Raw genomic sequence first — 21,748 nt, 5'->3', positions numbered from 1 at the left:
AATGGTATGTGTCATCGACACATCATGAGCCCAATATTGTTGAAGGAACATTCACTTGACAAAGGAAGATGGTGAATTTAGCCAACATGAAACCCTCCAAGGCACTTTATAATGTAGTATGAGTACAACAACACACAAAGATGTACAAGATCCAAAAATGTAAGAGTTGCACTTTATCTCAGTGCGTTTGCAAAACTACTATAAAAGGATGTCAACAAAGATCAAAATACACATAAGGATGATACAAGAGATCGTACAACCCATGAAAAATCATCTGAAGCAACAAGATTGATCTTCAAACTTGAAACAACCAACATATCCACCAAAATGCAAAAAATAAAAAAATTGAATGGGATGTGCCTGGAGGAGAATCTGGAAAATAGAATACCTCAAGATATGTTTTCTAGAGTGCAAAATATAACTCCTAACTTGATAGCCAAAAAAATAAAATAAAAAACCAAACCTGAAAGAAACTTACACCATTGGAATGAGCTCGGAACCAACTTTTCAACAATATCTTGTTTGTGAAAAATGAAGTCTGGGTGAGTAAGTTATGGCCAAAAAACCACATGAAGGTGAAAAAAGCGTTGGAAGGGAAATTGTTTTAAAAATTACCGCCTCAGGATCCATGCCAAAATACTTCAAAAAGTGTACCCACTAGTACCAGAAATTACCTCAAGAAGCGTGATAATTTTTTACCAAAATTACCTTGATTTACATGCCAAAATTTTTTGATTCACCTACCAAAAATCTTGATTCGTGCGCTGAAAAATCTTGATTTGCCTATCAAAAAACCTAGATTTGTGTGGAAAACATCTTGATCTGCAAGCCAAAAATCTTGATATGTGTGCCAAAAATCCCGATCCACATACCAAAAAATCTTAAATTTTGAACCAAAAGATCTTAATTTACATGCCAAAAAATCTCAATTTTTGAACCAAATAATCTCAATTTACATGCCGATAATTAGAAAATCACTACCTTAGGAAACATGCCAAATTTGGAAGCAATATTATTTTTCCTTAGATTCCAACTGAGTCCAAATCAGACATTTTATATAAAAATATGGGTTTTTTGGCTGTAACTTGCTTATCCGGACTCCATTTTTTGCAAACAAGATATTGACAAAAAGTTGGTTTCTAGCTTGTTCTAGTGGTGTAGGTTACTTTTAGGTTTGGTGCTTTTCTTATGGTTCTTTTTTCTATCAAAGTTAGGATTTCTTTTTTGCACTCTAGGAGACATATTGTGAGGGATTTTATTATCTAGATTCGTGCTCTAGGCACATCCCATTCAATTTTTTTTTTTTTTTTTTTTTTTGTATTTCATTTTGGTGGATATCTTGGTTGTTTCATGTTTAAAGATCGATCTTGTTTAAGTTGATGAAATATCAATCCCACAACTCCCAAGAATCACCTGCATGCAAACACCTGTCACAAAAAGAGAGAAGCAAAAGCTATGGAGGCTAGAATTCCCAGATCAAAGAGATTTCTATTATCGAAAGTGAATGAACAAATTATAAAGAGATCAATCCTTATAAAAGGAGATAAAACCCCTAATAGGTAAAACCTAGGTTGCATAATAATAATTAATAAAAGAATTAATTATTATATGCCCAAATTTTTTCTTAAGTAAACTAGAGATAATAAGTGACTTAATAATTAAATAAAAATGATTTAGTTAATAAGGCAATATCTTATTACTCTAACAATAGAACTATTGGAGGCCTAGACAACTAAAGTAAAAAAATTACCAAACTACTCAAATCAAACGACTTGCGGGCAAACTTACTATATCATCTTAAAATGGAAGCACTTCCAAGTTATGAGTGTTTAGCCCTATGAGTAAGTGGTCAAGGGTCATGTTAAGTGCCTTGAGTGGGTCTTTGCATGGATCTAGTCATTTTTTCCATGCTTTGCTTCTCTCTCTCTCTCTCTCAAGCCTTTTTTTGATAACTTTCTTTGTGAAACTGAGGAATTTGACTTTTTAGGTCAAGGATGACCTTTTAGGTCAAGGTTGACCACAACCTTGACCTAGGTCAAGGACAACCTCAACCCTAATCTAGGGAAGGGTTGACCTCGTTCATGACCCCAGGTCCAATTTTCAAGTTCTAGGAGTTTCAGGATATCGAGCTTCATAAAGTTTTATTTTCCCACTTTTGAGTTGATTGTATCAAGTTTCAGAATGATAGACTCTTAAATTACATTTAATCTAGGTCTATTTCTAGGGGTTAAGGTTAATTGGGATTTAATACTCCTATGTTGGTTGTCTCTAGAAGTTTGTGTCCTAGATCTCTATATAAGGAAGCCTTCTTCCCTCATTTTGATCATCCATTATTCATAAGCACATCCACTATCTATGAGCAAAGTTATTATATATTTTTTATGAAGAGCATCTACAATCCATCATCAAACATCCATTTTCATGTGAGCAAGCATTCTATCATTCAATCATTCAAGTTTTCCATTGAAGATCAAGGATTTAAGCTTTCAAGCCTTTGAAGGGATTTGGTTTAAGCATTCAAGATTCATCATTCAAAACCCTAGATCTAACCATTACGGTGGTTTGATCTCCCTTCAAGATGTTTTGTTCATCTTGTAGATCTATTCAGTCTTCTACCAAGGTGGATTCCAAGCATACAATCATGGAGGTTTTGATTTACATTTGCTAATGTTATGTTCAAGCTTTAATATCAATAAACTTGTTATATTTCAAATACAATAGCATATCTATTGAATATCATAGCTTCATTGTTAGATTTATTTCTACTACTTTCTAGCATTCTTTACTTCAATTCTATTATTAAGGTTGATTCCAAACTGGGGTTTGACCAAGGCAAACCCCTCATCCAAATAATAAAACCATTTGTCTTGTAGATATAGGTGTGAAACAATGAATGAAAGTGCAGATTTGGATACCCTTTTCGTTGAACTTGTGGGACACATGAACAAGTTTTTGGTTGAAGCTATGTAGGTCAAGGTCAAATTTTTGGGGCACAATTGTGCCCTAGGGTAAGATTGTGCCCCTCTATTTGGGTCAAGGTTGACCTGTATTCAAAAGGATAAAAGTTTTTTGCATTTTCTCCATTTTGACATTTCCAGTCTGGAACAAGTTGCAAAATTCTCTGAAATTGTACACATTCATCAAAAATGAACATTTCCTAGATTTGCCCTACTTTAAGGTTATTATTTGTCTTCTATCCAATTTAGATTTCAAGTACTTACCTTTCCATAAACATGATTATAGGATCTCCTCCTTCCCTATTCTCCATTGCATGATCCATTTGTGCATTGATCGCTTGTGATTAATCAATTTGGATAATTCCTTTTGAGAATTTGGGCTGAGAATAGGTCCTATTTTCTTTCTATTCATTTTGGTGAACCCGACATGCTTATCCCCTATCTTTTTTTGAATTAGATGCCCTATTATGTTTTGTTGTGTAAAATTTTATATTTGTTAGGTCTTCTCTTGCATTAAGATTAGATTTAGTTTATTCTCTTTCATTTTAAAATTCAAAAATACAAAAAAACTATATATTCATTAAAATACAAAAACATTTCTTGCATTTTATTTACTATGAAGATTATGAAGATGCTTTGGTGTGTGGTTATGTTCATTATTACCCTTTTTTTAGAATTTTTTTACCATAATTTAATGTTTTCGAGAATATCATTCATTTTATTATGTTCACGATCTTTCATTTTATTCTTGCTTATGCTTTTGTGAATCTAACTGATACTATTCTTCCTACATTCAATTCATTAAAAATTCATGTGGTAGACTTATTGTTCTTTTGGATTATGTGAAGGATTTGGTAGATGATACACCATCTCTTAATATTCCTAATCCAAATCTTATTAATCCTAATCCGATGCCTAATTCTCCATTTTTTAATCCTCATTCTTCTCATACTTATGATGGAATTCAAGCTATAGTTTAGGATGCAACTATGCAAGACTTCTTTGGTTTATCTTCTCCTCTAACTCATGATGATATTAAAGGAAAGGGTAAAGACACTTCTTCTAAACCTATTATTCCACCTTATACAATTTTTTCTCATGAACATGATAAACAATCACCTCTTGTAGAAGTTTTAGATGATATGTACACTATAGGATATAATATGATCACTAAACAAGGTTATAAAGGTTTAGGGCTTGGAGTTAATGAACATGGTATTAAGTATCCAATTCATATACCTTCTAAACTGGATTTGCATGGTGTTGGTTGTTCAAAATCTCAAGTTAAGGAAGGTGATGTTAATCATCATCCTCCTCTTCATAAACTTCTCCCTATACCTACCTTCGATAACTCTAATATTTGTCAAGAGGTGGCTAAATAGGAGTATGTTGAATTAATGAAATCCAAAAAAGAAATCTTTAAACCTATACCAAAAGATACCTTATCTAAGTAAAAATGTCCTTTTCATTATCGTAATATGCACTTACTTACTAATTGTAGACATTTCAAATTGTATGTTTGTGAACAAGCTGCTTTAGGAATTATATCTCATTCTCATGTAGCTTTACAATTCCTTCATAATTTTGATAATGAGGATTCCCCTCCTTATGATATAATATATATCTCTTCTCCTCTTGTCTTTGGACCAAGGGGCAAGAGGTGTATTTTCATCTAGTCCCCTAGGATCCATTAGGCCTTTTATTTGGCTTAATTGGTATTCTTTCTTCTTATTTTCTATTATGCTCTATTCAAGATATCTTTTCTAAGACATTTGTTTTGAAAAAGTATCCCTTGTCTTCCTCCTTGGGGGGCAAGGTTCCTCCTTCTTTCTCTTTGTCTAGGGAACTTCTTTCCTTAGCTTAGTGGTAGTTATTTATATTGTAATATTATTTCTTCATATTGACAGATGTTTTGACTATGGATAATATTTTTATATAAGTTGTCATCCTAGTTCATCACCTCTTCTCTATGTTGCAAATTATGTGCTTTATAAACTCTTACCCTTGCTTTGGTGTTAGAGTTGTTTTCATCATTCCAAAGATTCCTCTTCCTCTTCCTTATAAGGGGCTTGATGATTGAATCTTTGTTCCCGCTTGGTTTATCTTCGAAAGATGATATTTTATCTAAAAGTAATCCTCTATGGTGGGCGTTTTGTTGCTAAGATCTATTTCTTTGAGGATCCTTTTTCCATAAGTGACATATCCTTTTCATGATTATCTATACTCTTGGATGTAGGGGTCAATATCCCTTGTTAAGAATATGATATACATTGTTGTTAAATAGGATATTTCCTTGCATTGTGAGGTATGTATCCTCTTCCTCTTCCTTATCATGTTTAGTAGACAACCATGATAAGGAGGGGGCAATATATAGGGTCTCCCTTGTTCTATAGTTTTTTATTTATATGCTAAATCCTGAAAAGAAACACATTTTTCAATTTTTTATCTGCTAAATCCTCTGAAGGTAAAACACATAATTTGCTAAATCTTGAAGAGAATCACATTTCTAAATCCTCTGCAGGTAACACACATAAGTTTCTAAGTCTTTAAGTGATACACATTTTTCAATTTTCAATATGCTAATTCTTCCAAAGGTAACTCACATAAGTTGCTAAATCCTGAGGAGACACACATTTTATATTCATAGTGATACAAGAAGGTGGATCTATGGATATTCTAGAAGCCGCTAGAAGACTCATTACAATTGCAAGCATAGTTTATGTTTGAACTATCAGGTTTGGCCACCTATTTGGCTCTCCCTCACTCTTGGTGATTCCCAATAAGGTGAGCATCTTACTAGACGAGGTAATTACTTCCTCTTTTCTTTCTTTTTTCTTTCATGCTAGTAGGACTGGATCATGAAGCTATGTTATTTATAGTGTTGCTCTTGTCTTTCTTATGTAATCATTTATGCTTTTATGATAGCTTTCCAAATATGATATTAGTACGAGAAATATTTCTTAGCAAGGTTTCTTGTGCTAGTTGATTTGGGTTTGTTTAGTACTAACCCTTTCTTTTGTGTTATTTTGGTTTTCTTTTTGTTTTTTGTACCCTTTTTCATGTATGTTGAGTTAGAATCCCTAGCCTGGGGCTTGTGTCCTTAGTTAAGTGTTATTCTCTCTCATTACAAATTCACTTGGATCTCTTCTTCCTTCTCATTTACCAATAGTTTGCATCAAATCCAAACTCTTGCTAAAGTGGGGGCTAAATGTATCATCTTAAAATGGAAGCACTTCTATATTAAGACTGTTTAGCCCTAAAATTAAAGGGTCTCACATCATGTCAATCACCTTGAGTGTGTCTTTGCATGGATTTAGTCATTTTCCCCTATTTTTCTTCTCTCTCTCTCTCTCTCTCTCTCTCTCTCTCTCTCTCTCTCTCTCTCTCCAGCCTATTTCTGACAACTTTCTCTGTGAAACTAAAGACTTTGACTTTCTAGGTCAAGGATGACCTTTTATTTCAAGGTTGACCTTGACCCTGACCTAAGTCAAGCATGACCTTGACCCTGACCTAGGGAAGGGTTGATCTCGTCCCTGACCCCATGTCTAATTTTTGAGTTCTAGGAGTTTCGAGATATCAAGCTTCAGGAAGTTTCATTTTCCCACTTCAGGGTCAGCTATTTTGGGTTTTAGAATGGTAGACTCTTAAATTACATTTAATCTAGGTCCATTTTTAGGGGTTACAGTTAATTGGGATTTAATGCTCCTATGTCAACCTTCTCTAGAAGTTTGTGTTTTAGATCTCTATATAAGGAAGCCTTCTTCCCTCATTTTGATCATCCATTATTCATAAGCACATCCACTATCTATGAGAAAAGTTATTATCTATTTTTTATGAAGAGCATCTATAATCCATTATCAAATGTCCATTTTCAAGTGAGAAATCATTCTATCATTAAAGCATTTAAGTTTTCCATTGAAGATCAAGGATTCAAGCTTTCAAGCCTTTGAAGGGATTTGGTTCAACCATTCAAGATTCATCATTCAAAACCCTATATCTAACCATTATGGTGGTTTGATATTCCTTCAAGATCCTTTGTTCATCTTCCAGATCTATCTTTTCTTCTATCAAGGTGGATTCCAAGCACACAATCATGGAGGCTTTGATTTATATTTGCTAATGTTATTTTCAAGCTTCAATATCAATATACTTGTTACATTTCAAATACAATTGTATATCTATTGAATATCATAGCTTCATTGTTAGATATATTTCTACTACTTGCTAGCATTCTTTATTTCAATTCTATTATTAAGGTTGATTCCAAACTAGGGTTTGACCAAGGTAAACACCTCATCCAAACAACAAAACCAATTTTCTTATAGGTATAGGTGTGGAACAATGAATTAAAGTGCATATTTGGATACCCTTTTCCTCAAACTTGCAGGATCCGCAAACATAATTTTTGTCAGAGCTGTATAGGTTAAGATCGACTTTTTGGGACACAATTGTGCCCTGGGGTAAGATTGTGCCCCTCTATCTAGGTCAAGGCCAACCTGCAATCAAAAGGACAAATGTTTTCTAGGTTTTCTTCATTTTGACATTTCCAGTTTGGAACAGGTTGCAAAATTCTTTGAAACTATACACAGACATCAAAAATCAACATTTTCTAGATTTTCCCTACTTTAAGGTTAGTATTTGTCTTCTATCCAATTCAAATTTCAAGTACTTACTTTTTCATAACCAAGATTAAAGGATCTCCTCCTTCTTCCCTATTCTCCATTGCATGATCCATTTGTGCAATGATCACTTGTGGTTAATCAATTTGGATCATTACTTTTGAGAATTTAGGTTGACGACAGGTCCTATTTTTCTACCTATTAGTTTACAGATTGAAAATCTAAAGAAGATTAAGACAAAAAACTATCTAGTCGCTCATAGAACTCTCAAGTCAAATGACTTCGACAAAATTAACTTCCCAACACAAAAAGAGAATAACTACTCTAAACAATGGAATGGAAGCCTACTCTAACCTTCTCAAACCAAGTGGTTCAAGACAAACCTACTCTAACTATGTACAAGAACCTTAAACGAATGACACAACCTCAACTGATATATACACTTGATCTAACATGGTTTCTCAAGATGTTCAAGAGAACCAAGGCTTGGGTGAAGGTTCTCAATTTTCCAAATTTATCCTTATACCCCAAAAATATATTTAAAATCCTCATTTTCAAACTTAGGAAAATTATCATGCAAGATCAACAATTAAGGCAATTCATGTGGTCCACAACCAACGTAGTCCTCCATAATAAAAATAATAACTTTCAAAATTTTCAACATTAGACTCAAGGAAAGAAACAAATTGACATGTCTTGAGTGGTAATTCACATTGAAATCCTTGTTGATCATCTAAAAATTTAGGCAGTCATAATTGATGGTGAATTCCCCCACTGCTTTTAGTATCAAACTAATGGGTGATTAAGGAAGGATCAATGTATTACATTAGGAGGTGTGTCTTTGTATAACACAAACCATGCATCCTTGTGTGCATCTCTAAGTGCATCCTCAAAAATAAAGGATTCTCAAATAATTTCTCCTTCAACTATCTCTCCAAGTTGATATAAAGAAAAGTCCCACTATAGCACCAACCCAAGTAGCTCTTTATCTTCTTCTCTCATGGGGTTACATGTAGATTTCTCTTTAGGATCATCTTACAATTCTTCATGTAGAATCTCATCAAGCATAGCCTCTTCAAAACTAGAAGATCTTCACCAAGCATCCTCATTAATTCATCATCAAATTCATTATCAACTAGCAAGATCCCTAGAGGTTGAAGTTGATGGTGAACCATGTCACTTGCATTAACTTGATATCTTGAAATTCATTTGGCAATGAATCAACTACCTTCATGATATCATTTAGCACCCCTCCAAAGAACTTGGTGGTGATGATACCTTGTAATGACTCATCCAATTGTTCTTCATATTTATATTCACATGTGATATCTTGAACCTCCTCGTTCAAATTGTCCACTCGACCACATTCATTTTCAAGGGCATGTGAAATTGCATGTAGTTCATCTTCAAGAATTCATCCTTGTAGCACAAGGGAAAGTTCACCAAGGATCACCTCCTCAAGATTGTTAAGATTACCTTCTAAATCTTCAAGATGTTGATATGTCTCTTATGTCTTCTATTCTATTGATGAAATTGATTGCATCCTTGATTTTCTTGCTCACCCTTCTAGTGAAGATATGTGTGAAATTTCATCTTCTTGACTATCATTCTCATTATACTCAATTGTGCTTCCTTGATGCAACTGATTTCTTTCTTCAGTATTTAGTTCCACATTTGAGTGATAACTGCCACCTTCTTTTGACATCCAACTCACAAGCTAGAAGAAATCCTTGCCACCCCCACATATATTTCCTCATACCAACCCATTTGAAACTTGATCAAGTCAATAGTTTCTTGACAAGATGGACAAGTTTTTTATGAATGTAAAAGGTTGTGAACACTATACCATGTATTTCCTCCATATCTAATCCTTAGTTTCCTATTGATATCTTCTCTGATCTCAAGGAACTTTGTTTCTGAATTGACAAGTAACACAAGCTCATGTACTTGTGAATAAGAAATTCTACCTCGTACGGCCAAGTCCACCCTCAAAAGGAAAATCAAGTAATGCATCTCCTCATGTTCGGTGGTGCCATGTATTCTATATTTCTATTTTTCTCCAAGTTGAGATAAACTACATGGATGTAACATCTTGTTCAAATCAAACCAAATAGGAAGAACATCCACCAACCTTTCCATTGAGAAACCTTTTATTTAATTTTAGTTTTAAAAAGAAAACTTTACCTTATTTTGGTATTTTTTCACTTTTGAAAAGATCTCTTATCTCAAATACAACTTGAAATATCACTGTTGTTGATATCACCACAAATGAACTTCATTCATGCCCTCCCTCTAGCACCAACTTATATTGATGTGATGATGGAGGGTATGTATACCAGTAATGCTTCTGATTTTATAAGTTGTTCCAAAGAATGAATTCCAATTCAGCCCTCCATCTAGCACCAATTTCTATTGATGTGAGTCTTTTTCCACTACAACATGCATAATCAAATACTTATTATTTCAAGAAGAAACACCAAACACTCAATCCTCTCTTGATATAAGGTCATCTCTCATTCTAAGGTTGAAAAGTAAGATCATGAAATGACTTCAAGGTTCCTTCTATCATGGATACTTACTCAGTGAAATAATGTGATTTTTTGGTTATCACAGAGAGACTTACGCTATTCATTCAATGGATTTCAATTCTTGAACTTCTAAAGATTTGTCTCTACAATGTGTAATAAAAATATAGTTTTTTTTTCCACTTCAACTCCAACTCCAACTTCTACTATTACTTCTACCTCTACCATGAATACAAGAAACCATGGATGGACTTGGGCTCTACTAGATGTGATCTCACTGGTGGCTTCACCCACTTAGTGCAAGCTTCTAAGAAATACAAAAATGATTTTCACATCAATATCCTCTCTCCACTCCCATCATCTAGATGCAAACCAAGAATTGAATATCAATTGGAGTTAAATGTTTTCATCAGTTTACCACACAAGACGTTCTTATCATCAACAAGAGGCTAGTGGCTCAGATTCGTCAAGTCATTCAAGTGAACATCCACAAAGACTTCCATTCAACTAAAATACTTATAAACAATATGAAATGACATTATAAATTGAGTGAGGAAATATGGATCACCATGCAATAATAAAAATATGATCACAACAGTTCACCATACAAGACACAACAATAAAAATTAGAGTGAATTTGGCATTATATTAGCAACAATTCTCCAAAAAATTCCCCCTTCTTTACAAATGAGAGAGGTTGGGGTTTATATAGGGAGCTCAAATACAATGAATGACCGTGATTGATTTAATTATCACCTAATTACAATTAAGTACCACCATGTGGGCCAATAAGAAAATTCAAATCCATAACAACTTGATTATGATCAATGACACTTGGACTAATGAGAAGAGAGTACTTGTAGAAGAAGCCCTTGCCTCACAAACCAATAGGAAAATTTGAAAGAAACCATGGATCAGTCGAAAAAAAAAGTCATTATGCCACCTCATCATCTTAACCTGCAAGGAAAACCACCACTTATAAATGATTATAACTTTTAAATAATAGTTACAATAAAACTTAGAAAACTATCAAAAACTTGCCATTTTAATTTCCAAAAAATATTTTTATGTGGGAATGCAAATTTTAATGAAAAGTAATAGTTTATTACCATTTATGATTTATTTTGCATTAATTTAATTTCCGATTTGTTAAAACCACTGCCTTTTGGATAATTTTAGTGCAACAATGGATGAATTAATTAACTTATTTTAAAAATTAATCCATATTGTGCAAAATCAAGGGAAACTTAATCTCCACTCAATTTAAAACCCACCATTTGCAAACTCAAGGAAAAATTTAGTCTCATCTCAATTCGAAAACCATTTTATTTTTAATTTATTTTTCCTTTAATTTTCTTCACTTTCTCTCTCCTTAATAACTTTTTTTTTGTTTTGTACAATTTTTTGGGTGTTATTAAGATCTTTGAAATTTGATCACTTTTCACAATCTCCCAATAAATTTCAAAGTTTCAAAGTGTTTCATTACACTCAAGGACAGGTAGGGTTGTTTTGAAATTGAGATTTCTTATTAATCATGGAGTGGAAACCACTACACACTTAGGAAAAACCATTAAACAAAAAGTGGAAACCACTAGGGACTTGGGCAAAACCTTGGTGGAAATCAAGGGTGACTTAGGCAAGTGCATGGAGCAAATCAAGAGTGACTTAGGCAAGTGCATGGTGGAAATCAAGGGTGACTTTGGCAAGTGCATGTAGCATGTGATAATCACCATACACTTTGAAAAGTGCATGCAAAGTGAAGTGCACACCACCATGTTCTTGGGCAAGTGCATTTATTGTGCAAAAATTACCATGCACTTGAGCAAGTACATGTATAGTGAAGATCACCATGCACTTACACAAGTGCATGTATAATGAAGATCACCATTCACTTATACACGTGTAAGTATTTTGCCTCAATTTTATTTATTTATTTTTCCAAATTTTATCAAATTAAAAAATTTCCACATAGGGCCATATTTTGCCCCTTTTTCCCATTTTTGACACTTGGTTTGAATATCTCCAATTTCTCCCCTTTTAAGTTTTAACCTAACTCTTGGAATGCTTGCAAATTTTTTGATTTTTTTCTAAAATTTCTCTACCACATCAACTAAGAACAAAAGAGGGGGTCCTCATTCACAATGGGGAAATGGTGTGAAAATCCACAAGGTTGGAGGTTGAAGCCCTCCTTCTAGCATAATTTCTATTGTTGTGATTTTTATTCCAAGTTGAAAGACATTAAAATAATATTTAGTCAAAAAAATATGCACATAAAATCATTTTTGAAATTCAAACAAAAGTAGAAATTAACATGATCAAATTCAAGAATTCAAAAAAAAATTAAACAAGAACAACTTTATTGCTTGCATGCAAACAAAAACTACAGCAGCTAGGGAGTTCTTTAACAATTAAATTATTTCCTCCCTTCTTGTTTTATTCTCACAATCAATTTGCAACCCCTTAATAACATTTCATGGGTAGTTGTACATGTCTCTTCAAATACGTGATTGTTCACATTATCCATTTCATTTTTTGGTTGCAACATTGCCAAATATTTTTTTTGCAATATTGCACAATTTCAATCAATGGACTTTTACTTATAATAATCTTTTACATTTGGATTGAAATACAAATAATTTTCAAAATGTTGGGTGCTCCTGCACCATTTTCCCACATTCTTTCCTATGTGATTTCATGGTTTTCCCACATTCTTTACTATATGAAATGGTCCACATATCAAAACATTCAATGTTTGTTCCACCCATTAACATTATTTAAACTACCCATTTTAAAATTTCCCTATGCCTACTTTAATAATCCCTTTCTTTTCCCTTACACATATTGAGATGTTTGCAACGTGGTTTGATTGATTTTATCTCATTGTTGTCATTTACGTTCTTTGGAAGCATGTTTGCCTTCATATTTTTTATATTAAAGCAACCAAAACAAGGGAGTTGGCCCTTAAGTTTGTGTTTGTGTTACTTTGATTGGGTTTCCTTATTTCTTTTACGTTGTTTAATGAAATTCAATTCCATAACATCCACTTAATGTATGGATGGATGTATTTAAGAATACATGGGAATAATCAATGCTTTCACAAAATCATACCATGTGTATCTATTCCATGTGCATCCTTAGAACACTCATCAAAAAGCCATCTTTTGATGTTTTCATTAATTTTCGTGGAGCAAATATCAAACAAAAAAAAAGCCTCCAGAATTTATTGAATCTCGAATGACAAGAAGGTTACAACTTTTTTTAGATTTAGATGAGTATAAATATGGTGAAAGAACCTTGTCAGCAATGGGTAGTTGGTCTACAGTGAGCTTCAAAGTGTTTTCAAAGGTCTTATCCCCTTCCACTACTCCTTTGACAAGGATCATTGGTGCTGTTGGAATATTCAAATAGGAAGAATGCTTCTGACAGGGGGGGGGTGAATAAGAAGTATTGTACTTTAACCATTAAAACTTTTAACTGAAAATAAATTGCATGCATGTAAACATATCAAACAACCATGAAAAAAAAACATGCATCACCACATAACACTTTATATTTTGGTGACCCAGAAACCTTCCATGAATAAGAAGGTAAAACTGGGGTGGGGATGATACCCACAAAATTACTGCAACAATAATTGTTTTGACCACTTCTGATGGTATGCCCTGTTAAAGGCTTTACACTGTGTCAATAGTGACTTGGTTAAAGGATTTACAAACATTTTACATGAAGTGTTACCCTGTTAAAGGATTTAATCACCTATTTAAAGGATCTACAACCTAGTTGTTAAGCTAACCTATTAACATATGATTTCCTTTCTAATACAATTGCATACATAGTGTACTCAGCTTCAATGTAGAAAGTGGTTAAGTGTGTTGGCACTCAAATGTCAAAACCATTTTGAGACTAACAAGTGCATGGGATTTATTATATGCAGTAGCTGACAAAGTTGTAAGGCTAGAGAAGGATAGTATGAGGTAGATACATACATCCCAAATACATGCCCAAGCAGTCATATGAGTTCTTAGATGCAAAGCACACCTACAACAAATCCCTCAACTGTTTTTAACAATGACTTCCAGAGCAAGAGCTCAAGTTTTTTAGGATTTCCTTCCAAGGATAGTTTGTGTGTTAGGTTATTTGTGTTATGTGTGATGTGTGATGTGTGAGTGCATCTTTGCACTAGGACTAAACTATAGGCTTCACTCTTCTACCTCCTCAAATAAAAATTAGTCTCACAAAATGATAATACATATTCATTTAATTTAGCTATCTACGTAATACTTCAAATGTTTTTTTTAAAATCATGACAATATTTTTTCATATCTTTCACCACCTCAACAATAATGAATGTAAACTAATCATTAGTATCTCAAAATGAATGCAACTTTATAAAATAAAATTACAATTGAGTTAGGTAGTTTGTAATAACACCCTGCATGTCAGGGTTTGACAAGCAAACCTACAAGGTTATAGAAATAAGGCCCTCCCTCAATAACCAGATTCCTATCTATTCAATTTGAGAAAACAACAAGGAAATAACTATTTTTAGCTATCATGATGTCCAAATCCCCTTCAACCTTCCATGTGCAACAGATCCATTCCTTGAGTGCCGATAGTGAATGTGAATTCTTAGAAATTAATAGATCAATGTATGTTGACTCCAATAATCTACATCCTCCATAACCATTTTAGGAGGAAGAACAAGAACTGGATGATCATGGTTCCACAGAAGACCACCATTCACCTTTTCCAACTAAGAACTCTCTCTTGTATAAAATGATCCAGGGTAATTTGAATGAAGATCCCAAAGGTGGCCTAGAGTGAACGATCACCAAATTGTTGGAAACTCGAAGCTCTCCAATTAAAATCTAAACAAAACTGTTGATAAAAGAAAAACCCAAACTTTCCCTACACTCCCCTCAATGCTATGAAAAATAACCCACTCAAGCACAAGAATAGAGGAGCCAACTTCTAAAGCACGAGCAACCCAATGCAATTCCAACCTGGTAAATGAACCATAAACCTTGTGCACACACAAATCATAGAAAAAATTGGGCTAGGGCGCGATGATCCTAGCACATGTTGGTGAAAACCTATGCACACAACTCCATTCATCAGGTCAAGGACCAAACTTTCAAAAACCTTTTATCCATCAATGTAGTTTGATTATGTTACAATCTTGAAATTCAATACAATAAAATATTGAGTTTAGAACACATTGACAAGTATAAAGAAGTATATGTAAGGAATGAGTTATGTATCAAAATTAAGTTGAAAGCTATGACAATCATATAATTATCATCACGTAAGGCTTAAACTAGCTAAAATGAATCTAAATTCACTAAACAAATTACAAGCTAGATTTCACCATTACAAACAATCTAACTTCACAATTATCATATACATTTATATTCTCAACTCATTATTATTTAATCTAGATGTAATTGCTCTTCTATTTTGAATACCAAATTCAAGCCTAACTAATAATAAAATTTAATCTACCCTATACATTTATTATATTAAATATAGTAATTAATATTGACCAAACTTAAACTCTAGCAACTTTTACTTCTTTTTATATTTATATAAAATATTAGACATACCATATTATTTTTTAATATAACTAATAAAAATATAGCAAACAATTAGAATTAATCGCCAATTTACAATAAAATTATGAAAAATTGTGCTCACTTTTATACAAACATAATAGATGAAAACAATCATATTTCAATTTTAATAAAATTAAATTAAGGGTCAGCCTTATTATGTATTGTAAAAATGGGCCATACCCACTTATGTTGCTACAAAACCGTAGCTAGAACTCTTTAACCTTTGGCTACTCTAAAATGCATTCTTGACACATCACATGATTTTCACATCCATTGCACTGATAATAATGACCCTTACTCTTTCGTGAGCATAAACTGCAGCGTGGATTTGCATAAAGTTTAGATATTTGAAGCATCGTATGATCGGGATGATGTTTGGAATGGATTATGCCCCTCCAAAACTGCTCTAATTCCTTTCATTTTAACTTCACTCGGCAACTCTGAGTGATTCTGAACATACTGCAAGAATGCCTCTGCCACCTGCTTTCCTCTCGCAGTCGCCATCTCCCCCTTCTCATCTACCACTGTAACTCCTATCTCCTTTTCTTTGACACTCCCAGTTTCTGCACTTACAATACCACATACCAAACTTCTAATATTCACTACTTTTTCGGTACTTAACACCAGAGATGTTGGGGAGGTTGCTTATCTTGTCTATAATCAATCCGCGACTGTTACTGTAGCGAGAGTTGAAAATGACTTCTCAACTTGGGGAGAGCATACTCCACCTCAGCACTCAATTCCAACATGTCAGGTGCTCTGCCCACGAATAGCAACGTCATTTCTGCACTTGGCGATCCTTGTTTCACCTATTATCAAGAAAACGAGAAAAACACAAAGGGGATAAATTCTCTCATGGATATATCGATGGAATTTTTTTTGGAAAAATAAATTATGTCAATTGAACTTTCATATAGTGGTAAAATTGAATAGTTTAGACTGTGTCCTATTCAATTTTCAAGAATGGATGCTCTTCCATTCTTGCCATTTGATCTAACCTATCACTCCTACTGCAATGTAAATAATTAAAAGATTGTAAGTTTTATATAAAAACAAATTAAAGAGAAGAAAAACATCTCGAACTACTTTAACATTATCTCTGTTTTAGAGAGAGGCAGATTTTGAAAAAGAAATTGATGGTAGTCGCACATCTTCTCCCATTCTGAATTTCTGAGCTCTTCTTGGCGATCCTGGGAAAATGGAAATGCCTTTTTTCCCCACCTTTCTATCATCTCCCATGCATTCTTGTTCACGATTCTTCCTTTGCCATCCAACACCAGCACAGTTGGTAATTCCATTTCCCGTTCATTTAAATTGTTTGGGACTTCTATTGAAGTAAAACGTTGCGACAATGACTGTTGAATCAACCATGGACTTCCGACCACTGGCCATGGAGCATCTGCAGCAACTCTCTCGAACTCGTCCCGTTGTGCCGCACGACAATGCGGAACCCAAACTACTTCTACGAGATTGTGATGGCTGGCTTGCATCTTCATATAGAAAACATGGAATGCTGAATAGTGCCTTCTGTACATGGTTGGTTTTGTATGGAGAAGTAATATCACTTTTCCTTGTGAATCAATTAGCTTTACCTGCGATTTTTTGTTTTAAACTTTAGTCACAAAAGCCGTCTGATTAGGAATAAAAGGTCGAAACTAAGAAACTAAAAAACATAAAATTATCCGCTGATTTTTCTTGAGGAAATCTGTTTGCAGCATTGCTTTCAGGATGCCAACATTGTTTTCACTCGGAGCTCTTAAAAGAAAAGCTGCTTCATTCAATATATAGGACACATCTTCCCAATGTCCCCATACAGCCGGACATTTTATTTCTTTTACTTCTGAACTAACTTTGCTTCTGAAAACAGAGGTTTGTATTCTATAGACTTCGGGGAATGTAGCGTACAATTTCTCAAAGAATAAGTCAGTCTGAGGGGTTTGAGGTGTATAAGCCACAATTCTATTAGTCACCTCAGATGGTAATGCGCTGAAATGTCTACCGGCATATATGATTGAGCACGCTCTTGAGTTCAATTCTAGTTGTCGCATACCCTTTTCAAATAAGACTCCATCTATTTGAGAGCGACCATACGCGTATCTTTCAATAATGAAAATTAGAGAGGAGGCCGGTGGAAAGGAACAGAAAGGGTGCCCATGAATGTCAATCAATATGCCTTCGTCAAATATCTGTGATGTCGCTGCCTTCAGTAACAAAGCTTTCCGTCCCTCGTTTCCTGCATCACAAAACAAGCATTATAATTATTCAAATCTTTCATTTGCTGAAAATGAAATACATCCAATTAACTATCTATTGGAGTTAAATCACCTCTCCTACCTCGCAAAAAGAATCTGTTAGCACCACGAAATTCCAATCTTCTTTTTCCGCTTGCATTTCTATCCACCGCCTGGTCATCTCTTCACTCCGTGAAATATTTAGCCACCGCAACTTCTGAATAGTCCCCACATTGTCCATCCATTTTTCACGCAGCCTCTCACAATTTGACAACTCTAGCTTTACAAGCGATGTCAGCCAGTGAAAATCGCTACAAAGGTCCTCTAGTTTAGAGCACATTGATAAATCCAACGTTTCCAAGCATCCAAGTTGTCCGAAACTATCAGGAAGCTTGGACAAGCTTTTGCATCCAGACATATTCAAATATTTCAGAGCTTCCAGGCATCCAAAGTCATCACACCCTGATAGTTCCAAGCTTTCCAAACATCCAAGCTGGACGAAACCATCAGGTAGACTTGATAAGCTCTTGCATCCAGACATATTCAAATATTTCAGAGCTCCAAGGCATCCAACTGCACAATTCCTGCAACTTCTCACACCTTGATAGTTCCAACCTTTCCAAACATCCAAGCTGGATGAAACCATCAGGTAGACTTGATAAGCTCTTGCATCCAGACATATTCAAATATTTCAGAGCTCCAAGGCATCCAAAGTCACTGCACAATTCCTGCAACTTCTCACACCTTGATAGTTCCAACCTTTCCAAACATCCTAGCTGGACAAAACCATCAGGTAGACTTGATAAGCTCTTGCATCCAGACATATTCAAATATTTCATAGCTCCCAGGCATCCAAAGTCACTGCACAATTCCTGCAATTTCTCACACCATGATAGTTTCAAGCTTTCCAAACATCCAAGCTGGACGAAACCATCAGGTAGACTTGATAAGTTCTTGCATCCAGACATATCCAAATCTTTCAGAGCTCCGAGACATCCAAAGTCACTGCACAAATCCTGCAACTTCTCACACCATGATAGTACCAACCTCTCCAAACATCCAAGCTGGCCGAAACTGTCAGGTAGACTTGATAAGCTCTTGCATCCAGACATGTCTAATATTTTTAGCCCTACTAAGCAATGAAAGTCATCACACAATTCCTGCAAACTTTCACAGTTATATAACACTAATTTTTCCAGGGAACTGAATTGGCCGAAGCCGGCGGGTAGCGCTCTTAAACTCTTAAAGCCTCTCAATGATATTGTATTCTCCTAGAAAGACAACTCACAAACTCTATTCGAGAGACTAGTCAACATACTACATTCCCTAACATCAACAAATTTTAAGGATGATGAGTTTTCAATCCCTTCCGGAAGTTTAAGGAAATTACGGCAAGGAAATAGTTTGAGTGATTCTAATGACAATAGCTTCTCGAAGTCACATGAGAGCTCTTGCAAACTTTTGGAATTTGTCACCTCAAACAGAACAAGGGAGCTCAGTTCTCCAAATCCTCCTTCTAACCGCATTAGGTCATCACAATTGGATATGTATAATTTCTGTAGTGATCGGAGCTTCCCAATTGACCCTGGCAGCTCCTTCAGACCTTCAATGGTGGAGAGTTTTAGCTTCTTTAGACCATAAACTCTGACAAAACTTGAGACTTCTGTAATATGAAAACATCCCAACTCCAAATGCTTTAACTTAGTAAAATGCCCAAACTCTATCTCTGCATGCATATCGGTTGTCCAAGTCTTCCTAAGTTTGAGTACTTGTAATCCAGAAAACTGCTGCATCCAAAAGGGGCTTGTTAAACAACATTCAAGAAAGGACATCGTGATTGGGAGGGCAGAGAAGGAAGGGTCTGTTCATATTTGAAAAATAAAAATAAAAGCTGCGTACTGAATTCAACTTATGTTTGGGAGACTCCAAGTCTCGTTCTCCTTCAAAGTATAATCCAGGAAGCGTAAGATTTGAAGCTTCGATAAATCAATCCCAAGATTGGGCACCTCGCATGCTCGTAGAACTCTTAGCTTATCAAAGCGTTTACTGCATTGCCCTTTCACAATTGTGTCTTTTCCCATATCCAATACTCGCAGAGACCTGCTCATAGACTCTAACACTTCTGCAGATAGATCATATGGCTTATTGATGTATTCAAGCCGAATTCCTCTTATTTGGTGAAGATCCTGGATACATGCAACCCAATTTTTCAAAAAAAAACCCAAAAAAACAAAAAAAAAAAAAAAAAAAAATTCAGTCTTTAGCTATTTAATACTAAAAATAAGTTTTCATACCCCTTCACTCTCCAAGGCCATAGAAATGTCGTCTTTATTTCTGCACCGATTGCCCTTTGATTTATTACGACCTGCTCTTAATATAAGATCGTGAATGTTCAGACGATAAGACTCATCGTGGCGAGATTCGATCTTTATTTTTTTGACCAGAGCACCCTCCAGAAGACAATCCATTTCTTCCTCCCCAACAATGCAGGCAACTTCATCCCACTCCCAATCATAGAAGAACGAGCAGATATCGAGGAACGCCTCCTGAGCACTAGGTGTAAGCTCGTTGTAAGCAAACAGAATTCTAGACTCCTCAAAAGAATCTTCCTTGTCACAGCTGAAATCCTCTCCATCTCTTAGCCAGCCAACAACTTTTTCATAAGCTTCAACTTTGCTATTTCTTTTATGGACATAAGCTCCCACCAATTCCAGAAACAGAGGACAGCAACTGCATTTCGTCGCTATCATCCTAGCCTGAGGTCTTTCTTCCGCCATGGAGTCAATGTCTCTTTCAGTGTCAATTTTCCTACACAACACTTGAAGGGATGCCTCAACAGGGAGGGATTCAATGGCATATAATTTACATGGACTAAATCTGCAGCTTTCGAGCACCCCGGAGACATTTGTTTTTCTTGCTGTTACAAGAATCCTCACTTTTTCTGGACTTTCGATCAGCTTGGGTAGAAGATCTTCCAGATGTTGTCTCCTTAAGATGTTGTCGATATATATGAACACAACTTCATTCTCCATAACTGATTTCAGCTTTTGTTGTCCCTCGTGAGAGTCTCTTATTTCATCATGTTTTATCCCAGTCAAGTCGTTTAAAATTTGAGTTTGTATTTCTTTTATGTTAGGATTTGATTCTAAATTTTGTACCAGAGTGACTTTAGAATATTTCCAGCCTTGCAGATTTAAGGATGCAAACACTTGATTTGCCAAAGTGGTTTTTCCGGCTCCACCAATGCCGTGTACAATCACGGCCACAGCCGACTTGTCATTATCCCACTCAAGGAGTTCGATCACTTCAGTGATCTTGTGATCTATGCCAACAACTACAGATAAGAATAGTATGTCAGTTTTAAATATATATCTATGAACAAGTAGCTGATGGATTAACTAAGATAAATGCTCGTGATAATTTACCTGCAGGATTATGGAATGGAACCGGTGGTTTGCTGCATACTTCATTGCTCTGCACAGCATCTAATGTACAGAAGCTTATTTGCGAATGGAGCACTCTGCCCATTTCATCCACTTGACTGCGAAGCTTTGCAAGTTCTTCTCCGTCCGTTCCAGCAACCCACAATCTTTCAGTTTACATTGAAAAAAATTCAGACTTAATAGTCATGTTTTGCTCTACTCTATAGAAGTTACAATGACAATACATGAACATCATCACACTAAGTGTTAAATACTCAAAGATGATTTATTTTTTTCAAATTTAATTTTCTCCTTAGCGTGTGATGTTTAAGGATGGCCAATAAGTTGAGAAGAAAATATCCCACCTACATGACAATATATC

The 21,748-nt window shown here is 34.9% G+C and overlaps 3 protein-coding genes across 5 annotated transcripts in view; all 3 read right to left on the bottom strand.

Moving 5' to 3' along the window:
* Window positions 1-15,811: 15,811 nt before the first annotated feature.
* LOC149546927 (protein SIEVE ELEMENT OCCLUSION C-like) lies at window positions 15,812-17,896 on the bottom strand. 2 transcript variants are annotated; one of them, XM_089791430.1, is made up of 2 exons: window positions 16,863-17,892; window positions 15,812-16,522 (listed from the first exon to the last, which is right to left on the bottom strand). In XM_089791430.1, the coding sequence occupies exons 1-2, from the start codon at window positions 17,246-17,248 to the stop codon at window positions 16,519-16,521; spliced, it is 390 nt and encodes a 129-aa protein (XP_089647556.1). In that variant the 5' UTR covers window positions 17,249-17,892; the 3' UTR covers window positions 15,812-16,518. The 2 variants fall into 2 exon arrangements, with proteins under 2 accessions (XP_089647556.1, XP_089647555.1); XM_089791429.1 differs by having other exon boundaries at window positions 16,504-16,522; window positions 16,800-17,896.
* Window positions 15,812-18,726, bottom strand: LOC149546926 (uncharacterized). Its single transcript, XM_089791427.1, has 2 exons — window positions 18,048-18,726; window positions 15,812-17,946 (listed from the first exon to the last, which is right to left on the bottom strand). Exons 1-2 carry the CDS (start codon window positions 18,588-18,590, stop codon window positions 17,917-17,919), a joined length of 573 nt encoding a protein of 190 aa, XP_089647553.1. The 5' UTR covers window positions 18,591-18,726; the 3' UTR covers window positions 15,812-17,916.
* An 864-nt stretch (window positions 18,727-19,590) lies between these two features.
* LOC149546921 (TMV resistance protein N-like) overlaps window positions 19,591-21,748 on the bottom strand; it is a 130,637-nt gene continuing 128,479 nt past the window's right edge. Inside the window, exons 5-8 of one of the 2 annotated variants that reach the window (XM_089791425.1) lie at window positions 21,370-21,533; window positions 20,239-21,278; window positions 19,844-20,130; window positions 19,591-19,728 (exon numbers count right to left, since the gene is read on the bottom strand). In XM_089791425.1, coding sequence (XP_089647551.1) covers window positions 19,849-20,130; window positions 20,239-21,278; window positions 21,370-21,533 — 1,486 coding nt within the window. In that variant the 3' untranslated portion in view covers window positions 19,591-19,728; window positions 19,844-19,848. The other variant, XM_089791424.1, reaches the window with a different exon arrangement.

The sequence above is a fragment of the Cupressus sempervirens genome, chromosome 7 (assembly GCF_028749045.1).
Source record: "Cupressus sempervirens isolate cs-2001-9-10 chromosome 7, ASM2874904v1, whole genome shotgun sequence".
Taxonomy (NCBI): Eukaryota; Viridiplantae; Streptophyta; class Pinopsida; order Cupressales; family Cupressaceae; genus Cupressus; species Cupressus sempervirens.
Note: the sequence above shows the minus strand (reverse complement) of the source record. Positions and strands in the feature narration are given on the sequence as shown.

Coding starts and splice junctions, on each gene's coding strand:
- LOC149546927 (XM_089791429.1), bottom strand. CDS start 17,248: ATGTACAGAAGGCACTATTCAGCATTCCATGTTTTCTATATGAAGATG.
- LOC149546926 (XM_089791427.1), bottom strand. CDS start 18,590: ATGGTTTCATCCAGCTTGGATGTTTGGAAAGGTTGGAACTATCAAGGT. Junction 17,947..18,047: donor TAACAGATTCTTTTTGCGAG/GTAGGAGAGGTG, acceptor TTTGTGATGCAG/GAAACGAGGGACGGAAAGCT.